The sequence below is a fragment of the Acromyrmex echinatior genome, chromosome 1, assembly GCF_024713525.1.
Source record: "Acromyrmex echinatior isolate Ae372 chromosome 1, ASM2471352v2, whole genome shotgun sequence".
Classification (NCBI taxonomy): Eukaryota; Metazoa; Arthropoda; class Insecta; order Hymenoptera; family Formicidae; genus Acromyrmex; species Acromyrmex echinatior.
The window spans coordinates 23,386,929-23,401,360 of record NC_141852.1 but is presented as its reverse complement, the minus strand read 5'-3'; the positions used below and the strand labels follow the sequence as shown (position 1 = coordinate 23,401,360).

Here is a 14,432-nt window from a genome sequence, read left to right as displayed (position 1 = left end):
AATCACTGTGCAGTGACATAAAACACGAAGAAATTATTCCAATTATTAATTTTATTCAAGTCGCGATTAGTTCAGAATAGTCCGTATATCAGTTGAAAGATACGCAAATACCAATAATAATTATTTTATTATGCCACGGAGTAATAAAAACTGGTGAAAACTTCATGTGTGTGCGAGCGAGGTAGCGAGGTAGCGAGGATTTCGCCGTCGAGTCGTTTAAATATCGCGGAAATTGAACCTATAAATTTCTAAGTGCCATAAATTGGCCGACTTACCGCCCGTAAACGACGGGCCCTCTCTTTCATCTTCCGTCTACCTACGTTCTCTACCTTCGAGAACAGGTCGCAAGATGCCGAGATACCATGGGGTGAGAAATACGAAGCTGGTGTGCCTATGTACCACAAGGAAACCGAATAAGAACTCCATAAGTATCGCAAAGTAACGATTACACAGCCGACGCCCAGCAAATATGTACATAATATACGAGATGTTTATTACTTTTTATATTTCCCTTAAGTCGCAAAGACATCGTAGCACCTGGTTGTAAATACTCGACGAATTTTTCAAAGCGCAACTCTGTAAACTTTGTAACGTTTTTGAATTCACATAAATGTTAAAAATGTTAAAATTGAAATTAAAGTGAGGTTCTTGGGATAATAATTAAGAATTAAAAGTTAAAAGAAACTTGAGAGAGAGAGAGAGAGAGAGAGAGAGAGAGAGAGAGCCAATGCAGTTATTCATTCGTAAATTATTGTGTACAGTTACAATAAATAATATTTACATAATGGATTTTGAACTAGTAACAGTTTCACTTTATTATGAATGTATATATTAAGCAGTGAAGAGAGAATCCAAATCAGGGTTGGAACATCTGCGTCTGCGCTGTGTTAACTATGTAAACATCATTTGTTGTAATTACACACAATAATTTATGTACGAATACCTGCGTTGGCTCTCATAAACTTCCTTTCATTTTTAATTCTTAATAAACGTGTATACTGAATAGGATAACAAGACGTGAACATCTGTATTATTTAAACAAATCGGAAATATCTTTCTCGAGATGTTTTAGACTAAAAGATGTGATAGGAAGAATTCATAAGTGATAAATTATTCATAGGAAAAATATACATAGATAGTGAAAAATCCGTAAATTCGTATTTGTTTTCATAGCTTGAAATGTGATAGCAAGATAATCGAAAGATAAGAAGACGTTAAATGAGAATATAAACTAACCGTAGCAAAAGAGCTTTTACTAAAGAGCAAAAGAGAGTGGTGGTTAAGTGCATTGTATTGAAGAAAATGTACGGAGAAACTGCACGTGCTTTTACCTCCAGACAATAGTACAAAATGTTTCGTGCATCCCTCGCAATGCGATATCGTTATAGTTTAACGAGCTTTGAGAGAAACAATTCGTAAACAAATAACGAGCAATTTGGCATTTTTTGAGAATATTTTGCATTTTTTCATTACTTTTTTAGATTAAGTATGGCTAATTATAAAAGTTTCAAATGATTTTCAAAGGATGATGCTGTATCTATTTAATTTAAATTTAACTTAGCTCTTGTAAAATTTCCCGTTTAAATAACGTCCCGTTCTGAAACCAGACATAATAATGATCTGTGACTTCTCGTGATATAACTAGACTAAATTACTTGGCATCAGCTTGATACGTATGTCATTAAAATCAATTTAAATCATTTAGACATAGTAGATTAGTAGAAAATACATAAAATTTTTTTAGATGTTCTATCTAAAAATTTTCTTGTCGAGCGTTGCACAAAAATACAGATTTATAAAGAGATTAATACATTTTTCATACTTCCTCACCTCCAAAAATTAAATGAGAAACTGAAGCGCATAATAATGGATTTTCAATAACGAGAGAGGGAAAGAAAAAGGAGCAACGTGAACGGATGTATAGCGGAGGAGGTTCTCTCGCAAGTAGTACAACCCGCCTTGTGTCTGGCGTGCCAGCTGGTACACACCGTGACGAGTTTCCCCTTAGAGACAAGTATCTACCGTACTTTGGTCGTGTAAAACAAACAAATGTGTGTTTGTATAAAAGAAACAAATAATTATTGCGCTAGACATCAGACAGGCAATTCAGGCGTGTCTAAATAAAACATATTTTGCAAATATATCATAAGAGTAGATATCAAGAATTGAAAATTGATATTAATATCGCAGAAAACTGTGTCGAAAAGTTCTAGAGACATAAAATAATTAATCATTTTTAGAAAAGATTTATGCTACGATATTTTCATTTAAAAATAGATTTTTTTAAATACTTCCCTGCGACACACACACACACACACACACACACACACACACACACACACAAATTATCATTATAATTTCATTGATTTATTCTGCGATGTCCTTTAAATAATAGTTTAACCAGCAAACGGTAATTTCGAATCAGAGAGGTAATGTACTAAAAATAATTTTATGATAATTTTGTTTATCATAAATTATTAAAACTGTTTTAAGAGGTCTTTCCTGAAATAGCTCGATAACAATCTTGTTAATTAAAAACACTTCATTTTAAAAGACTTTTTAATTTCCTTCTTATAGAGAATTCTTAATAACATAGCACGTCAAAGAAATGACCTGACGGAAAAATGTGTAGTCCGCAAAGAATTACTGGTGTATATAGTCGCGTGTATCCATCGGTTTTTGATATCCTGGTAGCGATATCACCCGATGAAATTGTTACCAAAAGCTTGCCGTAACACAGACTTTCCGTTTCGCTTGTCAAGCTTAATATCGATTTGGGAGGTCACCACGAAAAGAAATCGTAAGAGGCTATTGTGATATTTTTGTAATATTCTTACGGCACAACAAAAAGAATCCTTGGGACTTTTATTAAATAAAATAGAATATTAGATTATAGATGATATGTTTCCACGTTAAAAAGTTAGAAATATTTTTACTTAATTTCATTAGCAATGATTATGAAACAAAGGAACAATTTTGAAAAATATCTCGTAAACTATTAATTTTTTGAAAGCTATATCTTAGTATTTTTATATACAGAATAATGAGATAAATCAATTAATGTAAAAAAATACACATAGTTGCTTATTTAAAATTATTTTCCAATATGCAACTACATATTTTATTTTAAACTATTGATTCATTTCATTTTGTGCATAAAATTGTTAAGATAATTCTCAAAATATTAATAGTTGACAAAATGTTTTACATTTCACGTCAATTAATATGTACCGGTATAAAGCGAGATATAAAACGAGATATAAAATAACTCGGAAACTATCGATTTTTTAAATATTTCAACCTCAATAACGAAATCGTGTAATTAAAATAATTCCATTGAAAAAAAAATGCGGTAATCTTCATTCTTTGAAAAATTAACTTTTTTGAAATTAATTTTATCATTTAATTTATTATTTATACTTCCTCAAGCCATACAACTTTTGTACGAATTATAACATTTTTCTTTAAAATGCATTGTTCAAGAAATATTTGGGATTGTCATTTATAATCTTGTATTTGTAGGTAAGAAATTCGAAACTGGATCTAATATCAAACTTCATCAATCTGAACAGTACATTTCTATATGAACCAACATGTCGATAATGCGTTATATCTTAACGGGACAGTTACAACTGCAATAGAATGTCAATGATACGATTATATCGTAACTGGACAGCTCGAAATAAAATGTCGAGATCGTGTAGTGGCGTTTATCGGCAGCGATTTTAGACATGGGGATAATGTAGAACAGATTGCGGCCATGCGGTGTACCGTGGCAAAGGCGTTACCGGCCAAGGCAATTCTGCGACACCGGAAACTCGTGGGTCGAGCCACTTCCACCGAAAACTCGTTTATACGACCCTGCTGTGTGGTATGTAGGGCCATCGCTGTGGTTTCCCCGCCGGTAGAAACGTGCGATACTAGAGGTGATAGACCCTCTTCCGAGCCACTAAGATGGTTTCGAGGATTGTCCTTCGCGCACAGATTACGTAATAAAAGTGATTTCACGCAATTTGCCCGCAATCGCAGTCTCAATAACCCTATTACGTATCGCAACTTTTCTTTTTGCAATACTATATCCCGTTTCCTTCAAAAAGGATATTTAAAAACGTGATTTTTGAATTATTACCATGAATGAGTTAAGCAAACATTACTCAATTAATTCAAATCAAAAGAAAACCTAACTTAACTTCATAAAAAATCGTTAAAATCGTTACAATTCAAAAAGAATGATCTAAAAATAATCGTTAAAATCATTACAACTTAAAAAGAGTGGTTTTTAAGAATTGTGAAATGAAATCGATAAAACTGACATTTACAATTGACATTTAATCATATTAGGAATATATTCTTTTTAATATTACAGTCAATAATTTTCTGTCAAGTTAAAAATATTCATAGCGGGAAATACATTTTTTTGAATTTGAAAAAAAAATAGAATATCGTTTTCATTCTTTACATAATATTGGATCATCTAAAAAGTATCCGCGGTTTTTTGTCACTAGATGTATGTTGATGGTCATATATCTAGTGACAAAGTACCGCGGATACTTTTTAGATGACCCAATATATGTTAACATAAAATGTCTTTTTTATTTAATCAAAATAAGTGTTTATCTTGGTGATCAATTTCAACGTTACAATTTTACTCCATGAATACACGTCACACTATCAGATATGGTCGCGTGATGAATTAATCACGACATTTTCATTTTTACAATAATAACCTTTTTCAATGTGAAGAACTCACTTTGATCATACTCCATTTGGCCATCTTGTTCTGGATTTGCTTTGAGGGATTATCCGCAGTGAGCGCATCGGCTTGTGTAAAATTCAAGATAATGATAGCGCAATGTGCAAATCATATCCGTGCGAGAAGAGTTAATGCCACTAATAGAATTCCTGACAAAGATCTTAAAAACTCCGATGGAATGGAAATCGATCGAAAGATTGAAAGGTTTTATCCGATATTAAGTTTTGCGATCGGATTTTCACCGTGCACGAAAGATGCATTTCGAAATATCTCCTTTGAAGATTCGAAACTTGCGTAAATATCTGTCACTGCGTAAGTTTATCTCGTGGCACGAAAACGAAAGCACTGCTGAACGATTACTTTGGAAATGACACGCTTACGTCAATCGTCCCCCAGATAAAATTGAACAAAAGCAGAAGCGCGCAAAAGAAATAACGTTTCCCGGATGGGAAAAAGGTGAAAAAATAATGGCGACAAATATCCATCGTTTTTTTTTACCGATAACCAGGGCACTGCAATAGATCTAAATAAAAGCGGACGTGCGGAATAGCGTCGCGACGCAATGTTTTTCAAATATTCAAACTCATTTAGAAGTTTCTCTCCGAGTTTTCGACGAGAGCGGAAATCGGCGACGCCGAACGCGACTGGCGTCGCGATATGGCTGCGTATACGCTATCGTCTACGCTGGAAAATCTCGGCCGACGGATTCGTTTCAATCTCCATTTCCGCCGTGCCGTCGCGCAAATTAATTCTACGCGCCGTTAGCAAAAATTCGAACGGTTTGTCACCGACGCGAGTACGACACGTCCGCCGCGTCTGGCGTAACATCAATTTATGACGTACGCGCGCGCTAACGTCGGCTAATTGTGGACGCCACCCACTCTATCTCGACGACCAATATATGTCGCGTGGGCGACCTAGCACCTGCCAGTCGCTCTCACACGCGGCCTCCAAGTCGCGTTAACCGCAAAGGAACCCGGCAACATGCAACTGTCAACGAACGTGACTGCCTCCTTTCTCAATGGACTGTCCGAAAATACGAGCGGCCCCCGCCTCGTCATTCTTGCGACAAAGTACAATGAAAATGTATCGCGCTGTGAAATGTACCGTTTGTCATTTAACACTCTCTTGTTATACGTACGTATGCGTGTAACGAGAAAGTGTCCGAAATGCCAAATATGCCAACGCACGAATGCACTCGCTGCAAAATGTTGCAAAAACATGTCCGTAAATAGATTAATGCCTGAAGCCTGAGGAATGTTCACAAACGAGATGTCGTATTTTAAAACACGGCGAGTGTTTCAATGAAAAAACTCAAAGTACGTTACAGCTGCGTAGAGTACACGGCAGTAGATGAAAATTGAAAATGCAAAGTTTCAAAAGAAGGCAAAAATTGTTTCAAAAATATCTCCAAAAATACAAGAGAGTTTTAGCCTATTTTTTTTTTAGCCTTTCACCGTGATATTTATCTAGGAGTAATAATCGGAGCGAAATAGCATATTCGTGACGCAATATTCCATTTTAAATGGATAATATAACGTTTTAAGCTCATAGAGAGAGAGAGAGAGAGAGTCTATTCATTATTAAATTCTTTTAACGAGAGATACCACTGATACGACTGAATTCGACTAATTCGAATCAGTCGCGATGAACGATATAATCCTTCTCCGCGTTAATGTCGCTAATCGACATTCGAGGGATCGATACGGCATTTGATCGTTATAATGAAAAGCATTACTAAGCGGTTCGTCGCACAATTCTAAATATCGCTTAAGTATCTCATATATATATATATACACGTATGTATGTACATATATGTATATGTACATATCTGGATATTACAAATTCACATACGATTAAATTGCGATTTCTCAACTATTTCGGGATCCAGAATTGCGTTTGCACGAAACGTAACATGATATGTAATATTAGCGCTTGCCGTTTACAGTTCTAGTAATCAGCAGTCACGTAGATGGTACACTGAGAGAGAAGCGTTCGATATTTTCTATATAATTGAATGATAAAATAATTATAGTTAAATTTTTATATAGTTAGGAAAGAGTAAAGAGAATTGTGAACATGAGAATTGTGAACACTAATGATATTATTACAGTATATTAGAGTAGTAATAATCTCTTATTTCTCACATCCAATGATAATCCGATATACACTTAATACCATAGGTACTATACAAGTATTACATAGAATGCACACGCTGTTTAAGATAAAGCTGTTTAAGGTAAATACATTCGAGGTAACCGGACTTTATATGACCTACGTAAGCTTTGCGATTTTTTCTAATTTTTTGCTGAATTTAAAATTAAAAAAGTAGTCAAATTCAAAAGAGGAAACATTATTGAACATTAAAAAATATGTATGAAACATTTTCAAATATTTACATGGAGTAAAGATTTCAAGAAAAAGTAGTATATGTAGTATATTTCTCTCTTTTTCATTAAAAAAAATATCAAAGAAATGAAAAATAAAATAATCTAATATTATGTTTATAATAAATATATAGAATACATCTTATAATCATAATATATAAAATATAAGTTTATTAACATATTGACATGTAAGGATACAGAAAAAACTATTTTTCAAACATGGACTTACCTACTTATTTTTACAATGTTTAGCAATAATGAATTTTTAGCAATAAGAATCCATGAGCTGGAATAACAAAATACTAAAAAAAAAAAAATAATAATAATCACCGGCTTTATTTAACTTTAAATGTAACAATTTCCCTCTATTACTGCTGTAATAATAATTATATTATAATTCTACAAAAAAATATACAATTAGCAACACGAAAATGACCGTAAAATTAAACCGTAATATTTCAGTGACTATTTTTTCCCTCAGTGTAATAATTCATGTCACGAGCGAATCAACACGTCGACACGGTTTTCCTAAAAAAATATTCGCGCTGTACTCCGTTACAAAGGTCTTTTTGATTATTATTCTCCTTGTTCGATCTTCGGCGAATAAGGTTCGCAGGTCAGGAACAAAGGATATGCTAGGAGAAACACCTAATCGCAAATATACGGATCTCTCTGTTTGCTTTTCGACTAAAAAGCCGCGGGAATATGACGGAAATATTAGGGAGAAAGAGATACGAAAAGTCATGCGTGGCGCACCGAGTTTTCATCCGCTCTGTAAGTGTACATGTATATGCGCGCGTACATGAAGAATCGTTATATTCGCCCTTCCTAAAGGAACTTTAATCAAAACTGAAAAATAGAAGAAACCTACTTTTCATCCCGTCGACTTTTCACCGTCGCTTCTGCAACCATTCCGTTCCGTCCATGACGGGCGGACGATAATACGGCGTCTGACCTTCCGTGCAAGATATCTTGAAATGTGTATACAACAATGCCGCATTGTCTAAGCCACTTTATTGTACCCGGCGACGTCCGAATATCACGCCGAGATCTCGACTCGCTCGGGTATGTGGAATGATTTGCAACTAACATGCGCGAAACGGACTTCTTGATTAAGATTAAGATGAAATTAATGAGAAATGAGAGGAAATTTTCGTGATTTAAAGCTTAAGAACTGCATAATTAAGTTACAGAATTTGTTCCACGTTGAATTCAAATAGATACCGCTTCAGCAACATTTCAATTCCTAACTCAGTCATAAAGATGTTTAATGTAGAGCATTAAATAGTGCAATACATGATGTTAATGGTATTGCATCAATCTTATAATGTTAACTTGAGTTTCTTAGCAATTTTTCAGAAACGATTCGTTAAATATTGCAGATGACAAATGCTGATTTTATATACAGAGACAGTTCGTGATTTATTAACTGTACTGTTCGATAAAGGAACTATTCAATAGCGAAAAAAATGTAAATGAAATAATTTCGTTAAGCTGATTAAACAGATGTCTCGATATTGTCGAGATCTCATCTTACAATTAGATACGAATGTATCTTCTTAGAATCTATATCGTGCACTGTGTATACACACTGATCGTAAAACAGCTTGAGACAGGAAGTATAAATTTACACATTACTAACATGCAGACATAGCATAAGCCTAATCTATTTGCAATTAAAGCTGAGTTCCCATGCATTAAAATCAATTATTATATTTTTGATATGGTTGCGTTATATTCAGATATAAACATGTATATGGTATATTTAAAATTAATATTGCCGAGTAAGCAATAATTTTACAGCCTCGAAATAGACAAACTTAACAGTCTGATATAAATTTATCATTTATAGTGACTTTTTTCTATTCTAAACGCTAAACAGTTGAAGGGGATTTAAATAGAAAATTAATCCGAAAGTAATAAATAATTGATTTTCGGATTTTCGCTAATTATTTATCTTTCGTCAACAGATTACTATATTATTTAAATCTTTTTACATGTCTATAAAGCTCTCAAAAAGCTCTCAATGTTGTAAGAAGATTAGTTACGAATAAATAATAGCTAATCTATTGATTTATAACGACAAATCAAGATCTCAGCTTTTTATTTTTTGTAGAGGCAAATTCAGTAGCAATTAAGATGGGAAGACACTTACCAATTCTCTAGTACACCGACGTTCGAAAAGTTTGGAGGAAAACTCGCGGCCGCCATCGATGGTCGCGATTAATGTCCGCTAGCTCCGCTTCCTAATCCTCTTCGCAGTCCTAACACGTCACTGACATAAACAAAACAAATGATTAAAATGACTCGAGAATTTGAGAAAAGCTGCGAGATGATTTACAAATCTTCAATTTAACATTTTCGGAAAGAATTAATTATAAATTGTCAAAATTGACGAAACATTTTTAACTATCATAAAGAAAATATAATAAAAATCTATTATTTCGGAAATACAAATTTCTTAAAATAGGAGAGAGTAAAAATATATAAAAATATCTTATATTTATTACAGATATATTTTAATCTACTATATATAGCATACCGTGTAATATTTTTTAATTCATTGTTTAATGAAAAATTATTCTCTCGAGAATATTTAGCACATCTATACTGTGTATTCAAAATATACATATCATTTCGAAGTGCAATTTAAAATAATCACTAGACGATAAAAGATATGATAGAAATATTATATAATAAAATATTTTCATTATTTTTTATATAGAATTAGATAATGCAATAATTTTTTTCCAATTTTTATAAGTTATGTCATATTTTGTTTTAAATAAAATTATAATAAATTTCTTACGTAAATCGGTTTCTCCTGATAATATGTACAATATGTATTAAAAGTATGATCAGAATGTGAATATTTTACGAAATATTTCATATTTTATGTTAAAATGTGTCAGAATAAAATATGAAATAACTTATAAATTTTTAAATGTCTAAATAACATTATTTTAATTTTTTATGCATATAATATCGAGAGAAATCGATATTCATATTTTTACATTTTCAAAAATTCATCGTAATATCGAAGAACTTTAAATATCATATAGATCATTAGATTCATATTTTCGGATTCGGTTCTATCGAGTGCGATGCTATTTCTGTTGGAAATTTCCATTTAAAAAATCCCACTATTTCCTCCCTTCAAATTTTATAGAAAATAAGTATAGTTTCCATCATGATAAAATCATCTCAAAGTAATCCCATTAAAGACTTTTTTTATTTTTCGTCACTTTAATTTCTGAGATCGGCGTGAACAGATTAAATCGAATACACTCTGTATACTGAATACTACATTAAATGAATATATAAGTACACATAATGTATGCGATTAAACCATCAAATGAAGCGGTTAAAAGCGAAGAACGACTTCAAATTTAAATCACTATCAGACACGATTTCGACGTAATTGTGAGCCGTGAAATTGCATTCAGAAAATATGGAGATTCGACCATCTTCCTTAAAAGTGCCAACCGTCTCGGTTTACGACCATTTCCTCACGTTTCTGTATACATACGCAATACCGTATGATCGTATTTGTACAGTGAATTATACACACATGGACTAAATCCCGCACGCATATTTAGAAACTCGCACCTCGGCCAACCCCTTTTCTCGCATTTACTATCTTCCCGCTTTTCGGATCCTAGTATCGGTAATGAACGATCTATTGTACCAGTGAATGCTCTTTCAGGCAACAAAACGGAGAAAGGGATAGAGGAGGATGTACAGCTGGCTAAGGGTGAATGGCGAGAGGGTTGGCGGACGAGGGGCGAATATAGAACGGCATAGAAGAGGTATGAAAACGGCACTCGTTAATGGATTCCCATTCTCTCCGACTTCTTTACTCTCTCTTTACTGTCTTTCCCTTTCTTCCATCGTTTTCTCCTCATGTTCCTTGCGCTGTGCGCTCTCTTTTGCATGCGTTGGTTTTTTACCATTCACGCAAGCACGGGCAGCTCGCTCGTTACACGTGTAAATCCTGAACTTTGGTACGGTCGTATGCATCTCATTGTTCGTCGCGACGCTGTATTTCCGACTCGCAACAATCGTGATCGTGATAAAACAAACGGCCGAACGATTCTTGACGCGCCGTAGATCTCTCAATGTCGGTAATAGTGGAATTATTCGACCGTCTATTTCACCCTCTGTGTACAATAACGAGGGGATCATCCCTGGCGCGCGGAAATCTCGTTGAGGCTTTCCGGGGTGATTTCCTCGAGCAAGGGTTAACTCTCGATTAGCAGGATTAACAGAGATTACTGTATACAACGTACGTTTCTCGTGTACGTGTACATTTATCGCGAGACGTCAAATCACAATAAAAGATACGAATGTATGTAGAAGAAATTATCAATTTAAGATATTTAAGAGTACCTAGATTCTCAAATAAGAGATTAGACATCGTTTAAATAAATTTTGATTAGTTCACTTGATCCGCCATATTCAAGATAATTTAATCAGTTTATCCGGACATTTTTTCAACTACGTTTTAAAAAATTGCCTTGTAACAAATGTTTTTCACAACGTTATATAATTTTGAGTCACATAATCTTTTCCTCAGACTTTGACTTTCGCAATAAAAAAATCAATTCAATTACGTTAATTTTAAACAAAAATTAATTTAAAGTATATTGGATTTCACGAATACCAGTAAGGAAATTCAAAGTTCAAATTTCAAATTCTTATTCTATTTTAACCCTAATACCGATTAGGGTTAAAATAGAATAAGACAGACAGAATGAGATGCATGGATATCTATCCAATCTTAAGCATTTGGTCCGCTGTATTCAGGACATTTCAGGGCAGTGTCCAATTTCTTACTTGAGGATCTCTAGAAGTACTTCAAATTTTTAAGTAGTACTCGAAAAAATTCAAGTTCAAATTTTCTTCGGTTTCAACCGAGAAGAAAAATTACGCTCACCAAAAGTTCGCGAAACTCTTGGTGCGCATCGTATCGAAGAACAAGGAGAACAAATTCTCGATAATTAGAGAGAATAGCCGAGTGCAGGGAGAAGTGCGGATCATGAAGGCGGACGATGCGCGTCCCGGCGCGGATTAGAGAATACGACAAAATCCATTGTCGTCGATCGAGCGCTGCCATTGTCCGCCGCCATTGTTTGTCAGCTCGTACGGCGGTGATAAGGGGCACGATTCCGTCGGCTCGCGAATGACAGCGAGCGAGAGACAACGCTATTATCTCTGCAAAATGCCTGACGGGAAAGAGCGGTTTGCAGCACTGCGTCAAAACGCCGTCGAAATATTTTCAACAGCAGCATTTCGGAGATAATTGGCAACGGGAACGAAGAAATCAAGTCCGTATTCGTCGCGCTTTTCTCGAAAACAGCTTGAAAATTTATTATTCGCAAATTAAGAAGATAAAAATGGACCAACGCGCGCGTTTCTCCTTTCGAAATTACGATTCTCGTTATTTCGCTATCGCATGAAAATCCAGCGTTCCTCATCAATGATCATTTCTATCCACACTGACTTATCCTCAATCCTTATCCTTTGTTTATCAAACTTCCAGAAGAGCTACTCGCCACTCGCCCAAGTTCTGAGGCGCAAACTTTGCTAACTGGCGAAATTGAATAGCGAATGTATATGCGAGAAACGTATCACCCGTACGGAGTAATCACACAGACGAAATCAAAGTGCTATAATTAATGCAGGTGCCGGTATGCCGTGAATAATGAAAATGCCACCAGCGTCTGTTCGTTTCGAAAAATCAAAGATCAGTGAAATTGAATTCCGTCATTTTATCTGTGGTACATCGACGGTCATCACGTTTAATCGCATCGATAAATTAACGCTGACTTTCACGCGTAATATTCTGACGTAAATATTTTCGCGCTAATAAACAATTCAAAATAATCCGAACATTTTGGTTTACGGCTATTAACGCGATAACAAAAATGTTCTGTTAAAAATAATAACACGTTCACTAATTATCAGTTTTGATTTAATTCTCAGAAATCCTGAGAGCCAATAGAGAACGAGCAAACCATTTTCGATTTTTAAAAATTATTATTGTGAAAATAAAATGTAATGATTAATTGATCAGATAATATTCGCACATCCATCCGACAGTGTAATACATGTTTGTAATGCAAATTACAATGTTGGAATATATCACAAAGATAAACATAACTCGTTTTGATCAAATGGACGGGTGAAACTCATAGTAGTATAAGTCACTTTTTTGAAATATCAAGTTGACTTTATTCAGTTTATTGGTGCAGTTTATAAAACAAATATGTTTATATATATATAAAACAAAAAATATTGTTTCTCAAAATTATAAAAATGACTTACACCGCTATGGTTTTGTCCCCTCTAATTAAAAAGGTATTTTATACAGAAAGGATGATTGTTGAATGTAAGTATATCTATAAAAACTTTTTAGTTAGATACAGATCTGAAAATGATTCTGCCAAACCATCAAAATAATTATGCAGGACGCTCAAACTAGTTGCTAAAATATCAAAACATTTTATAGTATTGCTCATCACTTGAGATTTTTACGTTATTATACTTTGATGATTCAACAAAATTATATTTTCAGATTTGTGTGTGCATTTAGTTAAATTTTTACTTCAATAAAGTCATTCTTTTCATGTGTGTGTACCAACATATATAGTATCACGTGAAAAATATAAATGCAAAAAAAGATCGAGAACTTCTCCGTATAAGATAAAATTAGTAGACGTAACTCAATTATTGGACGAAATGACAAAAATTTCAAGCTTTTAATATGTACGACTCTAAATAAATTCGTTGTTAATAAAAATTTATTAATGAATATATTTAAAGTCGTATCATTAAAAGCTTAATATTTAAAATTGTTACTAGGTATCACTTCGTCCAATAATTAAGTCACATCTGATAAATGATATATTTACTTAATAGAATTATCGAGACTGCAATTGTGATCGATGCTGCGAAAGGACATGATAGATTGTAACATCGACGAGAACAGTACAGCATCAAGAGATGGAACAGTCATTAGACAGTAGGTCGTTCGCGACTATAAACGGAAGACAGTGCGAATCGCGTCTACTTTCTCTATCTGGTCTGACTAGGAAGTCGTAAATCCTCTTTTGCTATTTGCACGGCGCAAGCATTTTATGCAGTATACCGCGGCAATAAAGCGAACGAATGCGATCGAATCGGTGCCAGAATACAGACGACGCACCCATTCTCGCGTTTCTCTCGCGTGTCTCGAGTTTTGGTAACTTTTCGACGAGCAATAATACGACGAATGCGCGACGTGGTGCGAA

At 34.1% G+C, this 14,432-nt stretch overlaps 1 protein-coding gene across 3 annotated transcripts in view; it reads right to left on the bottom strand.

Annotated features, from left to right (window-relative positions):
- The window catches only part of msi (RNA-binding protein musashi), a 139,427-nt gene that overhangs the window by 79,009 nt on the left and 45,986 nt on the right, over positions 1–14,432 (bottom strand). For all 3 annotated transcript variants that reach the window (XM_087405983.1, XM_087405991.1, XM_087405978.1), the window contains one exon: positions 9,296–9,415. In XM_087405983.1, the coding sequence (XP_087262109.1) occupies positions 9,296–9,351 (56 nt within the window). In that variant the 5' untranslated portion in view covers positions 9,352–9,415. The remainder of the gene's footprint in view (positions 1–9,295; positions 9,416–14,432) is intronic.